The 22,675-nt window shown below is 32.9% G+C and overlaps 1 protein-coding gene across 2 annotated transcripts in view; it reads right to left on the bottom strand.

The window, feature by feature from the left end:
- Positions 1 to 22,675, bottom strand: part of Rpt3 (26S proteasome regulatory subunit Rpt3) — a 26,041-nt gene extending 3,366 nt beyond the window's left edge. Inside the window, exons 1-5 of one of the 2 annotated variants that reach the window (XM_023163409.2) lie at positions 22,519 to 22,675; positions 22,153 to 22,414; positions 11,537 to 11,887; positions 4,630 to 4,874; positions 3,395 to 3,547 (exon numbers count right to left, since the gene is read on the bottom strand). In XM_023163409.2, coding sequence (XP_023019177.1) covers positions 3,395 to 3,547; positions 4,630 to 4,874; positions 11,537 to 11,887; positions 22,153 to 22,414; positions 22,519 to 22,551 — 1,044 coding nt within the window. In that variant the 5' untranslated portion in view covers positions 22,552 to 22,675. Of the gene's footprint in view, positions 1 to 3,394; positions 3,548 to 4,629; positions 4,875 to 11,536; positions 11,888 to 22,152; positions 22,415 to 22,460 lie in introns of both variants that reach the window. The other variant, XM_074185277.1, reaches the window with a different exon arrangement.

The following is a 22,675-nucleotide window of genomic DNA, read 5'->3' as shown; positions in this document are numbered from 1 at the left end:
AAGAAGAACTTGATAAAATTGGAAACGTCGGCAAGAAAACAATGGTTTTTTTTAAGAAAAAATTGATTCTGTTACCGAACCAACCCAATGTTCTATGCTTGAAATCAAATATTACACAAGAAATAACTATTGTAAATATCTGATAGTGACAATGAGATATATTCACTAGGATTCTACATTGACAATAAATTAAATTGGAAGGTACATACAGATCATCTATCATGTGAAATACTGTCGAAAAGGGGAACTCCCTTCAGCGCTAATGTTCTGTGCTTGCTTGCAAATATAACAAGAATAATCATCACAAAAGTGTGAAAACAGATATGTCTACTAGGATTCCACCTTGATAATAAATCAAATTGGAAGGTACATACGACACCTTATGTGAAAAGCTCTTGCGATATCTAAGAACTGAGGAGTTTAGTTTCACTGGTTGTGCTCAGAATAACATATTTTGGTGTCACATAAACTGTGAAACGCTGGTATGGGGTACTCCCCATAATCGAATGAAAGAAGATTATGATATACTTAGACTAAGTTACTTTCATAATAAGTACGAAACCCATAATGACATTGTACTTAAAATAAAAGTCAATATAATGGTGGATCCAGAATTCACATTTATCACACACATAGAAATTATCAGAGTTCTGAAGATGCATTATCAAAATACAGCTGATGAGGTATCATTTTAAGTTATTATGAACTATAAGTTGTTACTGTCCTATAGGAGTTTTTGTTTAAAAAGTATCCAATGTATTTATTGTACGTATGACGTACCTGAGCAAAATTTGTAATTTCAGATTTTCTCTAATGTAACAGAAGTTGTACTTGGGGTATATAAAATGTAATCATTCATTCATGGCTGAATTTGTCGTTCTGATTGTGGCTTATAAAATTGATGAAAAAACTATTGAAAATTGGTTCATACTAGATCCTTACAAATATGAAATAATTCAAAAGTTCCTCTTCCTTATTTTCATACTATTTGAATGAAATCCCGTAATTAAAGTTTTTTCTGAATAACATAAAAACACCCATTTCTTTTATAAGGACAAAACACAAGCACTACAGAAAATACCTATTTCCCCGGATATTTTAAACAATTACTTTTGTACAATTGCTAATCAGCTTAGTAATAGTCTAAATCCCATAGAAGATTCTTTTATTCATATAAAATATCATCAAATTAATGAAACGTTCATTTTGTATGACAGTGATCTCCAAGAACTGAAATTAACTATTTCAAATATTAAAAATAAGAAAACATCCGGTATTGATGAAATATCAATCCGTATTATAGAAAGTCTACCTGATGAAACATTATCAATTCTGGTTCACCTATTTAATAAATCTTTCCATATTGGTCTATTTCCTCACCAACTTAAAACCTCTGTAATAATTCCATTATTTAAAGGAGGGGACCCCGAAGTTTCAGCCAACTACCGTCCAATTGCCATCATTCCCACTATTGCGAAAATAATAGAAAAATTAGTGAAACATAGACTCCTTAACTTTTTAGAAAAGCACAAAGTTATAAGTACTGCACAATTTGGATTCCAAAATAAAAGAAATACAACTGATGCAATTTTTCACACACTTTTTGAAATTTACACTGGAATCAATGGTGGCGAAGGGGTTGCGGCAGTGTCTTGTGATCTGCCTAAAGCATTTGATTGCGTTGATCATAAAATTCTGCTGCAAAAACTTCACTACTATGGTTTCAGGGGTCTTTCCTACCAGTGGATTCAATCATACATATCAAAAAGAAAACAAATGGTCAAAACTACAGAATGCTCGGGTATGGAAAAAGTCAATTGCGGGGTTCCTCGGGGCTCCGTCCTCGGACCAATTCTATTCCTACTTTACATAAATGATTTAACATACATCAAAATCTCGGGCAAATTCACTCTATTTGCCGATGACATCTCTATTATTTGGCGTAATAAAGACACTGATGTTCTAAAAATACAAGTTGAGAACGATTTAACAAAAGTCTTCATCTGGTGTGAATCGAATCGTCTCTCATTCAATACACAGAAAACCAATTTGATGACTTTCAAATGTAATTTTGATGACTTAAATATTAACTCAAAGAATATTGGAAATATAGGTACTGTGAAAACACTGGGAATACTAATTGATGATAGACTTAAATTTGATAATCACTTGACTGTTCTTAAAAAAAAATTATCTTCCGGTTGCTATGCAGTTAGACTAATCTCTAAAGAATTAAGTTTTCCAACTGCTAAAATTGTATATTATTCATTATTTGAATCACACTTAAGATATGGCATTCCATTTTGGGGCAGTTGCTGTAATTTTCTGTTCAATAGCATATTCATTTTACAAAAACGTGCCATTAGTTACATGTGTAAAGCTAAATTTAACGACCACTGTAAACCTCTATTTAAATCTCATAAAATTCTAACTGTAGTAGCATTGTATATTTTAGAAACGGTACTTATTGTAAAAAAACATTTGAATAAATTTGGTTCAAATTCTTCACATTACGTAACTCGGCAAAGTAATGACATCAAACTCCCACTGCCTACCACGTCTCTTGTATATGACTCTTTTATCTACAAAGGTGGCAAAATATATAATCACTTACCACTTGCAATAAAAATCATTGGATCCTTCTATAAATTCAAAAGAGCAGTAAAAAATCTATTATTAGACAGAGCCTATTACAGTCTGAATGAATACTTTGGTGAAACACTAGAATAATCCTTATTTAATTTCCATATGTCGCATAGTGTTGCTCATCTTTTATTATGTATAGTTGTGTAGATTTTAGTATTAAGTGTGACATGTTACCTTTTATTAACAAGTTTAATTGTTGTTGACATATTTTCTCTGGTATCAGTGCTATGTATATTTTATATATTTTTTTTTATTTTTTAACTTTGTAACCATGATGTTATTCATGAACAATAAAGTACTTTCTCTCTCTCTCTCTTGAGGCGATCCAAGAGCAGTGCCTGTGCGAAAGTAGCGATTCACATTGGATTTGAATCGCTGGCGATTGAATCCATTTGGAAAAACGTACCAAGAAAGTTATAAACGCATTGATAGTTAATATCTGAAAAATATTTTTATTGTCTCCCCAAATATGCAATTTATCAATCTTGTAAGTCTACCACTTCCGAGACACCAATAGTGAGATTAGTTTGACAAAACAGTCTGTTTCTGTTTTGAAATCAGTTTAAAATCCGTTTTTTCAGTTAACCAGCTGTCGCACCCCTACAAACGACAACCCTCAGAAGTCGAAATTTGTGCGAGCTAAGGATTAACGAGGTCTTGCCTTTTTAATGTGTGATTCTTAACACGATCTATATATTAAAATTATATACTTGAATAAATGATTGATTGATTTCTCATACAAACTCACCTCTTCAGATAAATTCATTTTTGATGTGATAGTGCTGAATATCAAACGTTTTTGTCTACGGTCTGGCAGAGGAAATTCAATTTTCCTATCCAAACGACCAGGTCTGAGCAGAGCAGGATCTAAGGTGTCTGCTCTATTTGTTGCCATTATAACCTAAAAAAAAAACTTGATATGAGGAATTTTCAAGTTAGTCGACAAAGCTGAACAATAGAATTCCACTATATGATAATATAGTGCAAGCTTATATTACTTTACTTCTTTGTATGATGATAATCTTATTTCAATCAGATTAAATTATAAATTAAAAATAGTTTTAGAAATGTTTTACATATAGATGATAAAAGAAAAAAAATCTAGTAAATGGTATCACATAGCATAATACTTAATAGACTAGATTCGGCAATAGCTCATCAATCAGAATATAATCACAAATGTACATAATGTATTGTTAGGATGATACTAAGAATAACTAAAAATGTTTCGAGTTGCTGATTGACAGGTTTTACAGTTTTTACGTGAATTACTCTCTTTCAGGTCGTTTCAAATGATAAGGAAAGTACTTTCAGCAACAAGATTCATAAAACATGCCTTATTCAAAATGTTTACCGAATTTCTTCAGTAAATTGTGATGGTTCTACAAGATTTTCAAGTTTCATGTATACTGGATTATACATGTTCAAATTTTCCTTGTTTATTGTGTGAGAGCCATTACCTGCTTATTGTGAAAAAATATCTTCACTGTCATACTCCATAAACATAACCGATGGATGTTCAACAGGAAAAACAAGTTACCACAACTATGTGCTGGGAGAAAAATTTAGAAAATAAAGACCCCTTTATTAACTTTCAAACATATTTCCAAAGAATATATGGAACCAAATAATGGAACAGAACTTTATTTTACCAGAGTTTTAAAGAAGTTTGAGTTGTGGCATCATTATTGCTAGGGTGCGATGTAATAACACGAATATGTCTTAGATATATAATAATAATTGATTTATGAATTGAAAATCCTAATATGAGTATACAAAAGAGTGACAATGTGATGATATCTGAAACATTGTTTGAAGATGATGTATCTATTTCAAAGACCCAAATACCAGGCTATAATCTGCACAATTTGTTTACATTGGATCACCCCCTCAATAATATGAAACCAAGGGGTGGCAGTATACCCATCATACTAAAAACTCTCCATGATATTAAGTCATTGGAAATCACTTCAGCCTACTTACTTTAACATTTGTAGTTTGGTCAAAACCATCCATTTGATTGAGCAACTCTAGTAAAATTCTTTGAACTTCACGATCTGCCCCAGTTTGAGCATCAAATCTCTTAGTTGCTATAGCATCAATTTCATCAATGAATATAATGGCAGGAGAATTTTCTTTGGCCAAACGAAACACATCTCGTACCATACGGGGTCCTTCTCCAAGGTACTTTTGAACAAATTCAGATCCCACTACTCGGATAAAAGCAGCTAAAAAAAATTGAACATCAATAATAATAACAATAATTATAATATGTCTTTATTGGAACAGCATGGAAAACAAAACAAATGTGTTTTACATTCATTTACACATAATTGCTGACCTAAAAGGCGAAGTTCAGTAGCCCACTATGTATAAACTAGTGAGGTCCTGTTCTACCACTTAACCTTCGACCCTAATATTATCAGATACTTGGACACCACACTAGCTTAACCTACCTTATCCTAACTTAACCTACAAGGTTCTCCTAGTTTACATTCATTTAGAAGACCTTATCCAAAGTAACCAAATGTCAATATACTTGTTTGTTTGCTCCAAGGAAATTTAATTAGTGAAAGTGTTTAATTAATTTTAATAAATTAAAACTACATGGTTCAGATGTGATTGTAAAATCAATTAGAAAAGTTGGGAAATACTATGTTAACTAACGGTACATCAGATTTGATCTCTTATTAAAAGTTGACAATAGCTATATATGATATGAGAGTTGAAAGTTAGGTGAAAAAGTTTTCGAAACGAGGGTATCGAGTTGAGGTATTTCACGAACAAAATAAAATTTACTTTCAACACAAATGTCATGCAGAGTTTTTTGTATAACTGTCCTGTTTTCATAATAAAATAGATAAACTTAATACTCCCATAAAAACACATTTTAACATCTCTTGTCAGTTAACTATTTTCATGTTATTGCATTTGCTGTGAAATGGCCGTGTCAGGTGACGCCGAATCACCTGGTTACCAACAAACAGTATTGTTTACAGCTCACACGTTTTATTTAAAGTCACATTTAAAGTTCTTGCTGGTGTTTAATGTCTTGCATAATGAAGAACAATAGTGAGGAATTGTGTATTCCTGACGATATTGAAGAGTTTGCAAAAAGAGCTTCAATTGAATTGTTACCAAAAAAATCGGCTCAGCAGTACGACATCACATTTTCTAATTTTCGTAGCTGGTGTAGACTTAAAAACGTCAAAGGAAATTTCAGCGAAACCGTCTTCTTAGCCTATCTAGAAGAGAAATCAAAAATATGGAACTCGTCAACTTTGTGGAGCAAGTTTTCAATGATAAAGTCGAGAGCGCTCGTTAAAAATAGTGTTGATACAAGCAAATATTTCAAGGTAATAGCATTATTAAAGCAGAAAAATGAAAGTTATAGGCCCAAAAAATCAAATACTCTCACATCTGAATAAGTCTAGAGGTTTATAAATGACACGCCAGATGAAAAATATTTGATGATAAAAGTTGCTACTATTTTCGGAATATATGAAGCCTGCCAGCGTGAAGAGCTGTACCATTTAATGATAGAAGACATTAAATTAATGGATAAATCATTGATTGTTCAAATTACCTCTCGGAACCAAAGGAATATACAGGTCACTGTGTCAGGTCTTCTGCTTCTTTGTTAGTAGAATCAGGGGCAAATATAACGGATATAAAGAAGCACGGAGGATGGAAGTCTACAACAGTAGCTGAAGGTTACATCGATCAATCTATTTATCATAAAAAGGCTATTGCTGAAAGAATAATCCCAACAGCTAGCTCCAGCGTTACAGCATCGTCTTCTTCACTTCAATCATTAAATGTAAATGCTTAATAAATTGTCAACTCAGATAGTTCAAATATACAGTGTCACCATTAAAGTGCGCACCATAAGGGAAACCTTTTTTTCGAAAAGTTTCAATGAAGTTTAACTTCGGCACTTGTTTGTGCTTTAAATTTAACTTAAAATGATGCGGCCAACTGCGACCCACTGACGTTCAGTGTTTGTCAAATTCAACTTTTTTTTTAATTGAAAAAGTGCGTTTCTAGATCGAATTTAACAAAAAGTTACTTGAAAAAGTTGTTTCTACGGCAATTTTATATCCATATGACAAATTTTATGCAACTAGGATAAAGTTTACGTTTTGCTTATTTTTGACAGATATCCCCTTTATTTTAAAAAACAAGTTCGGTTAATTGTCATCAATTCATGTATACATAACAAACTCATCATGGAGTTTAACTTTTCTGATACATTTTTACTTATAATAATTCAGCAGTTGTTCTAATTGTACTTTTCATATTAATGTTCATAAATAATAAAAATAATGTAATTAATGTATATAATACATTTGTAACAGAATTTAATTGTACCTTTATATATTGTTCATAATAAAACTTCCTTGAACATTGAATAATTATGTTTTGTTTATTGTTATTTGGTTGAAAAAAATCGTTTTAAAAATATTTTTAACACGCTACTTTGTAAACATCATCTTTTAATACTCTTGACAACCATTAAAAATGTCACTTTTAATTTATTTTATTTATCGGTCAAGTACACTACAGAATTATTATAAAATCCCAAATGGTACATCAAGAAAGTTTCAATTGTTGAAACCAGTCAAGCATTAGAGTTCAGTTATGAACCCAACAAGTAAAATCCTTGATATAAACTATTGTAATTGCTTGAAAATAAATAAACCTATTTATTTTTCATTAGTCCAGTGCACCACAAACTATTAATAAAATACCAAATGGAACATAAAAAAGAAAAGAATAAGCTTAAAGACATTCAACACTAATGATCAATTAAATTAATGACAGTTGTACAAAAACGTTCTTTTTGAACTTTTAATAAGAGGTATTTATAATATCTGAGGCAATGCATTCAGGATACTACCTATATTATAAGAAAATGAACGTTTAAATAAGCTTGAATTGTGTCGTGAGATATGGATTCGATTTTTCTGTCGAATGTTTACAGAGTAAATTTGCAATCAAAATGATATTTTGCTATATAGATATTCAGGTATCTTTTCTATAAAAATTTTGTGAAAGGTACATGCACTATGAAGGAATATTCTTTTTTTCATATTCAGGCAACTGAGTTCCTCAAGTTTAACTGATACATGGGAATGATATCTTGTCAAACCCTTTATGAATCTGATACACAAATTCTGAATTTTTTGTAATCATGACTTATCTTTTACACTCAAACAAGGACCATAAATCACATCGCCAAAGGTAGGTTGGGACAAGATCAACAATTCTGATTTCTGAAGAATAATCACAAAAGGTTACAAAAACAGAAATAACGTCACCAGTAAGATAGATATCAGACAGTATGGCTGAGGTATTCAGCTATAGTATAGGGTTCTATATTCAATAGAATCTTATGAATTCCCTTTTTGAATTCACCAAGTTTATTCATTTGTTTAATGCTGGTGGGGAGTTTGTCGAACGCTTTCATGCTTTGATAGAACGGGCGCTTTTTTGTAACAGTTAGTGTATGTTTTGGGTATACATAGTAAAAATTTCTAGTGTTATATACATTTTGTGGTAGACTATTTTCAAAAAGATGTTTGTTTCTAAAAAGGAATAACAAGGGTTCCTGTATATAGACTCCTATAAGTGTTAGTACTTTAAGACTAGTGAATTTGCCTCTACATGATTCTCTTGAGTTTAGTTTCAGCATAGTCCATATAGAAACCCAAGTCTCTGACATTGTCAACTATTGTGAGGATTTCATTGTTAATTTTAATAACAAAATCTTTCAGAAATTTTAAACGCTTAGCCTTAGATCCAAACAGTAACACTACGGATTTGGAAGGATTCATTTGGAGACAGTGGTCATTTGCATCTGCATATGAGGTATACACCGATAACAACAGAGGACCTAAGATTGTTCCTTGTGGAACTTTACGGCTTGAATTCTGTCACACAGATAATCGCTTAGTAAAAGCCTTGCACCATCATTCAATCCAATGTAGTTCAAAATTGCTAATAAAAGGCAATGATTAATAGTATCAAATGCTCTTGAGTAATTCAGAAGTACAAGAGCGTTCAGCTCTCCAGTATCCTGTAAAGTGAATGCACTGTCTGTAACTTTGAGCTATGCTGTAATGTAACCACAATTTTCTCTGAAACCAGATTGAGTTTCAAGCAAAATTGAATATTTATCTAAGTGATAACGTAACTGATTTTCAATAACATGTTTCATGCCATTTTGTGTTGGTGTTGTCTCGGAAGTTTGGTTGTTGCAATGTTTTTTATTTATTTTTTTAATATGTATCTAATATGTCTGATGGTTATAAATAGTAATATTATCAACATGCAGAAACTACTTTTCGAGCCCTGAAAAATAACTTAATCAAATTCGAAACGTCGGCAAGAAAACAATTGCTTTTTCAGGAAAATTATTTGATCACTAAACTAGTTAACTAAAAATAATAACTACACTTCATTTCCAAAAAAACTGTGTAACAAAGTCAATAGAAATGAAAAAAAAAGGATGAAAAGCATAAAATGTTCCATCTCATGAGAAACATGAGAAATAGTTACATGAGTAAAATAAAAGAAACTAAATCTAGTTGTTATAATGACAACATTTTGAACATTGAAAATGTTGGTAAAACAACGTGGTCAATAATGAATCAATTTAATGGAAAGTCACAAGTCTTCCATAAAAATTCAGATATTTCTGCTGATACTTTCAATGACTATTCAACTTCTGCAATTGATGAGCTGATTACAAATATTACTGTCCCATGTACTGATGGTGCAGATCTGATGAAGATTTCACTGAAAGGCTCATTTTTCTTGAAGCCAACAAATGAAACTGAAGTGCAAACTGTAATTGCTATAGTGAAGATGGCATGTGATGTTCTTAGTAAGCCTATAGCACAAATATTTGCTTCTCATGTGGAATGTTTCCAACGAACCTAAAATTATGCCGAGCAACACCAATCTAAAAACTGGAGATCTTAATGATTGCAATAACTCTAGATTTATTATCATAACTACCATTATATCAGAGATTATTGAAATTCTAGTCAAAAACAGACTTCTTGATTTCTTTGAAGGGAGTAGATACTTGAATGGTGATCAATATGGGTTCAGATTGATGCACAAGCAATGATGGAAATTGTTCACACCATTGCTCATAATAAAGATTTGGGTATCTGCACTGGCTTACTTCTTTGTGGTCTATCTAAACCATTTGACAGTGTTTCACATGACATATTATTGAGAAAACTTGAAAAATATGGTATTAGAGGCATAGCATATGACCTAATACATTCTTTTTTAACAGACAGGCTGCAATACATATTATATAACAATGTGAAATCTGATACCAAAATTGTCAAGCATGGAGTACCTCAGGGGTCCGTACTTGGACCCCTTTCATTTCAAATCTATATAAGTGATCCTTCTACATATTGTATTGATACAGATGTGTTTTTTTTTTATATGCCGATGATGAAACTTTTGTCATAAGTAACCAACAAGTGGAGGAGCTAGATCAGTTGTCATGTGAAACACTAACAAAAAGCGAAACATACTTCAGCGATAATGTTTTATGCTTGAACGCAAATAAATCTCAGGAAATAACTATCGCAGATAGATCCTAAATGTCTGACGGTGACAAAAGGGTGTGTTTACTAGGATTCCACCTCGACAATAAATCAAATTGGAATGGATATATGGCATCGTTATGTAACAAGTTCTCAAGGTGTTGCTACGCATTGAGAGGAATGAGGAGTTTAGTTTTGAATGATGTGCTGAGAATTGCATATTTTGGTATGGCTCACTGCCACATAAACTATGGAATACTGATATGGGGTACTTCCTCACCTGCAAGTGAAGTATTCATTCTCCAAAAAAAAGATAATGAAAGATTCAGAAAAAGTTGATTCCAGAATCCATGCTAAACCAATCTTTATAAAATGAGTCATACTTATATTACCTTCCATTTATATTCTAGAAGTAATATTGTTTGTACATAAAAATAAATATAATAGTGGCTCCAGGATTCACAACCATGACATCAAACACAAGGACACCATCCTTTTATTCCAATAAATTTGATATTAGAAATGCCAAACTTGATACCAACTAAAAAACGGATTTACTTTCTATGACTGATATTCATAAAATAGTAGATAACTTATCACCAACTTATTTGAATGTCATTTATAATATAATATTTATCATAATACAAAAAACAGAACACAGATTCATGTACCTAACCAAGTCAGGTCATCACAAAAACTATTATTTTCATAAGTTTACAACACTTCAATAGTCTTCCTGGTACTGTAAAAAATGCAGGTAGTCTTCTCCAGTTCAAGCATAATTTACTTGGAAATGAAATTAAATATGTTCGTGAATAACTAATTTATTTCTTAGCCGTATAGATCCATTTATGTAAATTTGTTAATATGATGCTTTGTACTTATTAATTAATTCATATAGTTTTGTAAATTAGGTGATTATTTTTTTAGATAAATATCATTATTAACCCCTACAGATAGATGTCTTTTGCAAATAACCCTATGTGTCTTTCATTAGTATTTAGCCATCAGGATATCACAACAATCGCAATTACGATATCTATATGTGGAAAATAGCAGAGTTAATCTCAAAGTTTTGATTTACTTAATTCTATTTTTTCCGTTAGAGCGAAAAAAATATCAGAGTTGTTTCACGGTTTATCAGCTATTAGGATAAAAAAAAGTTAAACTTCATTTCAGTTCCACTAATCTATAGGTAGGCAATGTATGTCTGATATTACTAAATATTTTAATGAAGTTACCATATATATACATGACAAGAAGGGCAGCATTTAACATATTTACTCTACTTACTAAGAACATTATGCTATTATTACCTGTTGTATGATGGGCAACAGCCTTTGCCAACATGGTTTTTCCACATCCAGGAGGTCCATACATCAACACCCCTCTAGGTGGATCAATACCAATTTGTTTGTATAGCTCAAAATGAGTAAGTGGTAATTCAACTGCCTCTCTAATTTCTTGTTTCTGCATATCCATTCCTCCAATATCACTATACTGTACATCTGGTTTTTCATCAGCTTGCAGCATACTTATGGAGGAATCTGCTTCTGGAGGAAGCACATCGACAAGTGCATTACTGTGCTTGTGAAGAGCAACACTTGCTGAAGGTTTCAAAAGTTCCCGATCGATTGTGGAGAGAATACGAACAAAGTAATTGGAACCTATAACAAAAAAAAAGATATTCATAACATGTACCATCTAAAGCCTTCTACATCTACGTTAATGAAAATAATGTACCAATAATATTTCAGGTATGAGACCTATAGATATTGAAGTGCTTCTAGGTTGAAATATGAGACTCACCCTATTCATAATATAAAAGGATAAACTGAAATATTTTACTGTTATATAAATGTTGTTACACCTATGTTTCAGTTAAATGGGTATCACACTTATAAATTTACGAACTTATTTAATGACACATCCAACGGTAGCTAGTTGGGTTGGCGTGAGTAGTTTGTTCCACTCATTCAATCGAACGTCAGGTGAAACGGAGGTTCGTGGCCGGACGATCGAATTTCATTGCCTATCGTCCAACCCGTGCTAGAAATTGCACGTTAAAAGGTAAAACCTTGTTTATCCGTAGCTCGCACAAGTTTTGACTTTTGAGGTCTGTTGTTCGTAAGGGGGCTACAGGTGGTTAACGGAAAAAACAGATTTTAGCGACACAAGCGTCGAGAGATAGTATTTTTGTTCGGGTGAGGAAAGAGTGTTTTTAATAAACTAGTTCATTTAGCTTCCTTTTGTCTGGTATCACTGATACTATTTAATATAAATTCTGTTTTTGTTTTTTCACAAATAGATGAAAACGGAAAATTTTATTGTATTTGAAATGTACTATAACGATGTAACAATAAATGTAAGGCTCTATTGAGTAATTGGTATGTATCTTTGTGTAAACAAGCTATTGAAATCAACACGAAATGGCTATCAATGTTCATTACGTAGCATTATATATTTACATTTACTCAATATTCATGTACTTATCTGTTTAGCTGGGCTTAATATTGTTCTGTCCATATTCTGACCTCCTTCAAATCTCCTGGAGAGGATGGCATATTTCCAGCATTTTTTCAAAACTGACTGGAAATAATTTCACCTATTCTCATTAAATTTTATAGAGCTAGTCTGGCATGGAACTATATACCACCCTGTTGGTTGGCAGCAAGTGTGGTATATATACCAAAAATGAGTCGGACAGACCCACACCCTAAATCGGTATGACCAATTAGCCTTAGATCCTTCCTGTTGAAAGGTATTGAGAGGATCCTGGAAGGACACATCAGGAGGGTGGCACTATATGCACCCCCTACCTGAATAACCTCCAGTATGCTTATCAAACTGGCAAATCGACAGATTTAGCATTAAACAACCTTGTAGAGAAAATGTACCAATTCCTTGACAACAGATTGCCGTGACTATATTTCTCGATATTGAAGGAGCATTTGACAATGAACTACCCAAATCTATAGGATCATCACTGGTTAGGAAAGGTATAGAATCGACCATAATTGGCTGGATCTATGCCATGCTAGTAAACAGAACTGCCACTACGACTCTTTAAGGCGAGGCCATTAGGTTCAGGGTCACAACAACTGTGAACAACAACCCCAGCAAAACTGTGATAATCCCCTTTATCAGGAAGAGAAAATTGGAAGATCTAACGCCACTTTCCTTCAATGCAATGGTGAGGTCATTCCATTTGAAACGGAGGTGAAATATCTTGGCATTGATAAAAAACTCACCTGGAACGCTCACCTGGAAAAAATTTTACACAAAGCGAGACTGTTCCTATGGATATGTCGAAGGATTTGTGGTAAAACTTGGGGTTTAGGTCCCAAACAAATCCAATGGATTTATGTGATGATTGTCAAACCAATGAATACATCAAACCACATTTTTCTGGAGAGGCTAGAGGCTAGATGGACTGCATATAGATTTGTGGACATTGCCAATTGCACAAATAAATTTAATGCAGAATGCAACAGACTGTTGGTTGATACTACAAGTCACAGCATTCTAGAAATGACCTCTGACTTTATGCCTCCAACTGTCAACTAGAAACTGCCTTATAAAGTATTATTCCTGATTAGAGAGGACTGGATCCTTCGGGAGAAGGAAATATTAAGAGTATTTCAAACGGAAATTTACGCTATTGAATTGTGTGCGGAGAGATTGGAAGAATCCAACCTCATACACAAGTCAATAAAAATATTCTCAGTCAAGCGGCGTTGGAAGAACTTGGCTCCTACCGTGTAACGTCTAAATTGGTAGCAAATTGCCAAAAACGACTCTTCTCGATAGGAAGACTTAACAGATTGTCTCTGGTCTGAATTCCTGGCCATACTGGCCTGGAAGGCAATGAGGCTGCTGACTCCCTTGCAATGCTGACTAACTTGCGATGAAGCTGCAAGCAGCTTTATCGGACCAGAACCTGTCATTGGCATCGCTTTAGGCTTTGCCACACAAAGATTGAACACCTGGATGGCAAGAAGATTTATGAACTTCTGGCAGAATCTTCCAGGATTGGCTCAATCCAAGGCGTTTATTCACCATTCGAAGCTTGATACCAAACAGTTGGACTACAGTAGGAATGAACTACGATGTCTAACAGGCCTTCTTACAGGTTACTGTCATTTGAATCATCATATAGAAATGATGAAACAGCAGAGCACATACTTTGTGCCTGCCCCGCTGGGGACCGAATCCGGTTATTAGAGTTTGGCAGAACCATACTCTTACCATATGACCTGAAAGACCACTCACCATACAAACTAATTGGCTTCGTTAAGAAGTTGGGTTTATTTGGTCGAGGGTGAATAGGTGTGAGCCACAATAAACCCTTGCGGGTTGCGGTGGAGTGTCAAATAGACCCACTCCCTTTGGACCTAACCTAACCTAATCTGAATCAATTTATATATACAACATTTTTATAAATCTCAATCGTGGAAGTAACGAAAATATTAGTTTTTGGTCAAAATATGATTGTTGTGTAATTTGGTACGATTAAATAGCATCTTACTTCATAACATATTAAAGATGTATTCAAATGACGAAAGGACTGATATGCTTTTTACTTACGAAAAATCAAATAGAAATCCTGTTTTGGCAAGAAATATGTATAGTGAGCTATACTCAAATCGTCTTATTCCGAATTTGATATTGTGGTGCATTTGACAAAAATGAAATTAAAAGATGTGTTGTTACTGAAGTGTGAGGAACCAAATCAATGTTTTGGGTAAGCAAATATCACCTCATAAAGATTAGCAATATTTAAAAAAAAATATGTAGAATTCAGGATTGGTTAGTAAAAAAAATATTTACAATCAAGATTGTTTGTTATGAGAAATTGGCCACGAACTAGTGATTTCTATAAAATCTACCAGACACATTTAAAAAAAGAAAAAATACAAATGCTACAGGATACGCAAAGTTAATCACTCTATGAGCTGCGAAGTGGTCGAAACGTAGTAATAGGAAAGTTGAAAATATTTGTGAAAAAATAATGTGGACGGACCATTAAAATTCACCAGCAATGGTTGGTTTAACAGAAACAACCATTATAGGTGGAATGATACAAATGAACATTTACATAGAGAAACCAATTTCCAGGAAAGGTTTGGAATGAAGATATGGTTGGGAATTTTGGGAACAAACATAATAATAATAATAATAATAATAATATTTATTCATCCTCAAAGACGTTGACAAACGTATAGGATAGGTCAGTATTAAGCAGATAAAAATCACATCAAACGATAAAATTGTAGATCAGTAGATAAAAATAATACAATAAAAATTTATACAAATAAGTCAGAATAACAAAAATTAAAACAATTGTAGTTATAAAAATTGAATACGTCATGCCAAAGCCGCATGAACCCATTCAGTCGAGATGGTCCGAGAGAAATTCGCCAATACTATAGTAGGCCTTAGAAAGAAGCAATGTTTTAACTGCTTTTTTAAATGCTACAGTCTTCATCTGTTTGAAATGGTCTGGTAACCGATTGAATAATTTTATTCCCATATATTTGGGAGAATGTTCGAATTTTATAGTTTTATGTTTAGGAATGCTCAACTCCTCTGCATATCGAGTTGGGTAGCTATGATAGAATGAGTTCTTAGTACAGTCTGTTATACATTCGCGAACATATAAAAGTATTTTAAAGATGTAGATGCAGGGAAAGGTTAAAATTTGATGACTAATGAAAAATGTCTTGCATGATTCCCTCCAAGGGATGCCTAGTAATTTCCTAACGACTTTTTTTTGAGCAATGAAAACTCTATCTTTGTCAACACTGTTTCCCCATAGGATCACATTATAACTTAGATGGCTATAGACCAGACTGTAATATACATCTAAAATGGCGCGTAAAGGCATACAATTCTTAATTCTTGAGATTGCATAATACCCTTGATTGATTTTTTTACAAACAACTGTGATATGGTCAGACCACTTCAAACAGTTGTCTACATGAACGCCAAGGAATTTTGTACAACTTGTGCATGCCAGTGTCATTCCATTGATTAGTAAGGCAAGCGATTGCTTTTTCGGATCGTTTTTTAAATTAAAATAGATATATTTTGTTTTGGTCAAGTTTACAATCAGATTGTTCCTTTCACACCAATTTAAGAACAGTGATATTAATTCCTCTGTTTTTGATTTTAATTCCTCCTGACTCTCTGCTGATACAGCTAAAGACGTGTCATCTGCGAAAAGAGTGAGAGCATGTTCATTACTGGTGAAATAAGTAGGTAGATCATTAACAAACAATAGAAAGATCAGCGGACCTAACACAGAGCCTTGAGGAACTCCAGAACATATATCGTGATAGTCTGATTTCATATCTTTAATCTTGACGAACATCCTACGATCTGTAAGAAAGTCAATGATCCATTCTAGGAAGTCCCCTCTAAATCCTAGATTATATAATTTGCTCTCGATGAATTTAAAATTTAAACAATCGAACGCACGTGACAGATCGAAGAATACTCCTGCAACATGCTTACCCCTATCTAAAGAAGCGTATATGATTTCTAAGAATCTCCAAGTAGCTGATTGAGTGGACTTGCCTTTGCAAAAACCATGTTGAGAATCGGACAGGATCTTGAACCTTGATAAAAATCTCAATATTCTCTCATTCACAACCTTTTCAAAAATTTTTGAGAAAATGCTAAGCAGGGCCACGGGGCGATAGTTTGTAATATCCGATGTATCGTTCTTCTTATGAACTGGTATGATCATGGCTGTTTTTAGAATTGAAGGGAATTTGCCACTTGTGACTGATAGATTCAACAAATAAGCTAAATGTTTTGAAATGTGTAACTTAATTTCTTTTAAAATTCTCACTGATATATTATCAATTCCTGTACTTTTTTTATTTTTTAGATTGTTAATTACTGCGTCAATTTCACATTCGTTAACGGGCATAAAGAAAAAAGTATTCGATTCAATTCCAGAAACCGTGCATACGGATGATCTATTGTCGCCAAAATGGTCTGCTAAGCTATTTTCTACTACTGAAGAGAAATAGTCCCCAAATATGTTCGCAACATGATCTCTGTCTGAGATTACTTTATTATTATAGTTGAGAGTAATATCTCTTTGGATTTGTTTTCTGTTCGTTTCTTTGTTAACTAGGTTCCAAACTGTTCTATTTTTATTGTTAGAATTCTTAATTACATTTTCGTGAAAATTCAACTTTGAAGCTTTTATTAATGATTCATAGTCTTTCTTCGCTTTTTTGTATGCAGCACGAGAATCTTTGTTGCCTATATTTTTACATAACCAATGCATACTTTTTAAATCAAGACTGGCCTGTTTCACTTCAGGAGTTATCCAGTTATGTTTGTTACTAGCGGACGATTTGTGTTTTTTGGTCGGACAACATTTATCGATAGCATCACTTATAATATTCATGAAGGCCAGAAAGCTCTCATCTATATCAGTTTTGTTATATATTACATCAAAACTGGTTTTGGACAATGTCGAGGAGAGTTGTTTCATGTTGTGCTCTGATACATCTCTATAAATAACATAAGATTGTTCAATAAGTTTAGATTTTTCTAATGGCATATTATAAGTAACTGTGAATACTTTGTGATCACTGAAACTACCTTCATAAACATTGGATTTGCAAAACATGTTCTCAACATTTGTTAGTATGTAATCGACTTTAGTAGATGAAGTTTTCCCTGACTGGTTGGTAAAAACTCTAGTAGGAGTCAAAGATGTCACTTGTAAATTGAAATTGAGTAGTAGTTCATCTAATTTGATCTTTTCAGTAGTATTTTCTAGGTAATTGACATTCAAGTCGCCACAAACAAAGATATCATCAGCATAGCCTACACTGTTCTCTAATATGCAAAATAATTTATTCAAAAACGTATCAAAGTTACCGATTGGAGATCTATAAATACTAAGTATACAAATCTTTCTGTCCTCTATAACTAATTGTATCCCACTGCATTCGCAATGGATTTCTTCGGACCATCTCCCAAAATTTAGGCTCCGCGATGCATTGGATGATTTAACATAAATTGCCGTTCCCCCATGTATATGAGTTGTGCGACAAAATTTGGATACAATTTCATAACCAGGTATAGACATGAACTCAATATTTTCAATATCACACCAGTGTTCAACAATACTAATAATGTCCGGTTTCTCTACTGATGCGAGAACTTCCAATTTGTTAATTTTATTAGTCACTGACTGTGCATTCAATTGAAGTATTTTTAATGAATAGTTATTACTTTGTTTTTCCTCGGATAAAAACCCTGAGTTACCATCAGCAGAGATTTCGGATGAGGTATATGTAGCATATTGTTGATCACTGATCGTGAAAGGGACGTATAGATAAATTAGAGGGCCAGTTATCAGGATCCAGAAGTTCGTCCAAAGATAAATCGAAACTTCCTATTTTGAAGCACTTCTTTTTGTATTTAGATTTCAGGTCAAAACAGTCAATGCTTTTATCTGGAAACGCTTCCCTCAAATATCGTTTAACATTTTCAAGGGTGGTGCACTGATCAAGACCACCAATCCAAATCCAATTTCTTTTTGGTGCAACTGGGAGTAGGTTGTTCGGTTGCCCTGTGCCATACGATTTAGGAGGAAATGGTGACCCATCAATTTTTTTATTTATGTGTTTCTTGTAAGAGACTGATTTCCAATTGTTATCATTGGGGTTGCTGTCATGGCTAGCTTCAAGATCGTCATTCAAGTGAATAATTTCACTGCACTTCACTAATGTTTTTTCTTGCAACAGCTGAAATTCTTTGTTTTCTGTCTTGCTTGGGACATCCTGTATTTCCATAGAGACAACTGTGTCCGCCCATTTGTTTTCTTTTGATGTCTTTTTGCTACTTTTGTTTGTTTGCTGAGATAAGTTTTTATTTTCAGCTTTTTTTGTCGCACCAGTGGAATTAAATGAGTTAATTTCAAGAGATGCCCTGTCAGATAATGGATTTACCAATAAACGAAGTGAATTGCTTTCTAACAAAGTTATTTTTTCTTTGAGAAGTGTTATGAGAGTTTCTTTATCACTGATAATTGTGTCCTTGTCCAAAAGTATCTGCCTTAGGAGCTTGTTCTCCTCTTTCAAGTAATCCACTTCAGATAGAACCTCTGTATTTTGATCTGCTGCCTGGTATATTATGTTAGGAAACACATCACAACATACTTTAACTCGTTTTGCACAACTGTTATGGTAGGTAGAATCACAGGTGATACAGCATAACCCCGAATTGATGTATTTTTTACAATAATTGCAACATTTTTTCGACCCATCTAAACCAACACTTTTGACGGCCGCCATATTGCACTAATAATACTAATACTAATAATACTAATAATATACTAATAATACTGAGTCCTTTCTGTATAACTCGAAAAGGGTGAAAGTCCCTTTACATTTTCTTTGACCATTGTATTGCTCCCCACGATAGTTACCTTTTTCTCATTCAATCGTCTTTGTATCTGTTACACAAATATCAATTTTTATTTTAAATCATTATAGTCCTCCTGTATGTATGCTATGTGTGATTGACGACTTGTTTACTTTATGGTAATTCATGATCCCTTAAATAAAATTATACAACTGACAAGTCATAAAATATGCTACAATACAATACATGAATTGCATACATACAGTTAAATGAAATGAATAAAAACACTTTTGTCTAAATACCACTGGTAGATTTTATTTATAGATTTATTTGTAGCATATTTTATGACTTGTCACTTGTATAATACACTTTATCCATTGTCGAATAAATACTACTACTATACAAGAAACTAATGGTGGAGCAAAGATGGAAATTAGCAGCAAAATCGACGAAAAGAATAACTTGTCAAATGTATGAATAGCTTTCTAAATTTCGATATGGTTCCGCCCACTAGATGCGCATTCTTTAGAAGACTGTGTAAAAGAAAGAGAGAAAATCCTCAAGTATATTTATGAAATTTGATATGTCGTCATTGCGACACCTGTCCCAAAAAACCTATTTGTATTCATTTATTCAATGGGCTCATTTAACAATTTTTTTTCATTTCATTATTTGAAAGTTTATGTTTCAAATAGAACATCTGCAAAAAATCTGAAATTTCACTCTTAATCTTCCCCCTCAAATTAATAGTTGAGTGTGGTCAAGCTTGACGTCGGCGACAAGGGAGTGCTGGCGGCGATGGCAGCGATTCACAATCTCCAACTACAGGCCCTGTTGCCACCGCTCAAAGCTCGTTGCCTGGTGTAACGTCAAAATGTATCGCGGGCGATCTCACATTTTCAATTGATCTTGCTCAGTTGTTAATTGACATAAAAACCGGAAAATTGTGTGGGATACTTGGGATATCATTTACTTTTATAATATTATATAATTTTCAATAAAAATATAAATTATCCTGAATGAGCCCATTGCGGACATGCCATTTTACAATAAACATATAGTGAACTGGAAACCAAAAATACCTACATAAATATTAATTGATTATTGATAATAAGAGGAAGTTTTTTCATAGAAGGTGAATATGTTGTATCTGACTTATGAGTGAGTACATGGAAAAATCGAATACATCAATAACGACACTTATCTTGTTTACCATCCTGAGAATTCTAGTGATGATTTCGTTCAAGCCATAAATTAGTAGCATGGCAAGGAACCTTGAACATCTCCAACTCTCTGGTTCTCTTGGAATTCACATTCGTATCAATAAACTGCATTAAACCTGGACAACTCTTATCACCTTTCATAACTTTACGTAGAAGTCAATCTGGCTCAGCGATGCGTCAAATTAGACAAATTCAAAAGTAGCAGAACATCAGAGAACTCTTAGTCGGTCTTCTGATGTCCAAGCTCAAGACACAATCTCAGAATTTTGTTTCGTACTTTCTCAATCCTAGAAATATGTGTCTGATGTAGAGAATTCCATATTCCGCAATTGAATGCTTAGAATGAGCATACCAAAGAACAATACAATTTTTCAAAAGTATTTACAGAAAATTCATCTGTAGATAATTTAACAAATTTCAGTATTTTCAGTGAGTTTGATATGTAATCAATATGACCTTTAAGTTACCGTAGTATCAAACTTGATTTAATAAGAATATTCGAAAGGGTTCACAAATATTGAGAAAGTTATTTGATAACATTTATTTATATTCAAGTAGGGCATGCTTGAATAAAAATGAGATCAGTTGCTTGAATATAGGTGAAACTACTCTGCATCCAAAAGGCTGTAAAACTCCCCTATAAAGCTTCGAATTGTCTGATAAGTTCAAATGATGGCTGTGGTGTATAATAATAATTTATTTGGCCATTTTCAGTACAAATTAAATACATAGATAGATAGATTTTTATTTAATCACATAATGAACATACATTTGTGAAAAGTCATAGACAGTTGGCACAAATTAGTGTGCAAATAGAGAGAATATAAAAGCAGCATTACATATAAATTTTGAAAATGATTTAAAAAATAGTTTCAAATAAAGAATCGAATTATAAAAAAAAAGATTCCTAAATATATAAATAGTAATGTTAAAAAAATATATGTAAGGCTAATTACTTTACTTCTCCAAATGCTATTTCAATCAAGGCAAAATTATTTATGCCAAAATAATTACTATTTTGAAAACGAAATAATATCCATTATAATCAATTTGTAATTTTGTGTTGAAATTCAGGATGCAGGTGGATGCAATGTAATGCACATTTTTGGAAACAGTAGGTAAATCTAATAGTTCATAAATATATAAATATTTTTTTGATAAATAAAAAAATAGTTGCAAAATAAATGTCCCAACTGGTACATCGAGAGAAAAACTGGATGTCTCTCAGTTTTGAACTGTTGATTTTAGAGTCATGCATTTTTACAATTAGGTAGCTAATTGGACTCCAAGAAAAATATAAATTGAAACATTACCTGTAGTGGACCCAACAATACCAGTATTTTGATCAACAGCTTCCAAAAATTGACCAATTACTAGAGGAACTGATTGAATACGCTTCACTTCTTCTTGGGCATGTAAATATTCCTTCTTCAGATTTCTTTGTTCATCTTTGATATATTCTTCTTGAACCTCTAAAAACTCGAGCATTTGTTGTAACTTTTTATATTTGGTATACAAATCTTCAATATCCACGTCCTGTAAGGTCTGTTTTGCGTCTGAAGGGCTACCTTCTTCCTGCAAGTTAAATATTAGTGAAAATCAATCAAACATTTTTTTTTACCATTTTACGCTTATTCATTCTGATACATCAAACTGACACAATCTCTGATTATTCTTACCTTTTCAGGAACAACAACTTCCATAGCCTCCATTGTTTCTAAATTTTCAAATGCTATTAAAAAGTATTGAAATTGCAGAAAAACTCAAACTCATTTCACTTGACACTTGACAAAAATGACAATGAGTAAGCATCTCTCTCTCTAGGTTTTCTTGGCC

The sequence above is a fragment of the Leptinotarsa decemlineata genome, unplaced genomic scaffold (genome assembly GCF_025532065.1).
Source record: "Leptinotarsa decemlineata unplaced genomic scaffold, Ldec_3_MD MMD2_tig00026369_RagTag_RagTag, whole genome shotgun sequence".
Classification (NCBI taxonomy): domain Eukaryota; kingdom Metazoa; phylum Arthropoda; class Insecta; order Coleoptera; family Chrysomelidae; genus Leptinotarsa; species Leptinotarsa decemlineata.
This window is presented reverse-complemented; position numbering and strand designations above follow the sequence as displayed.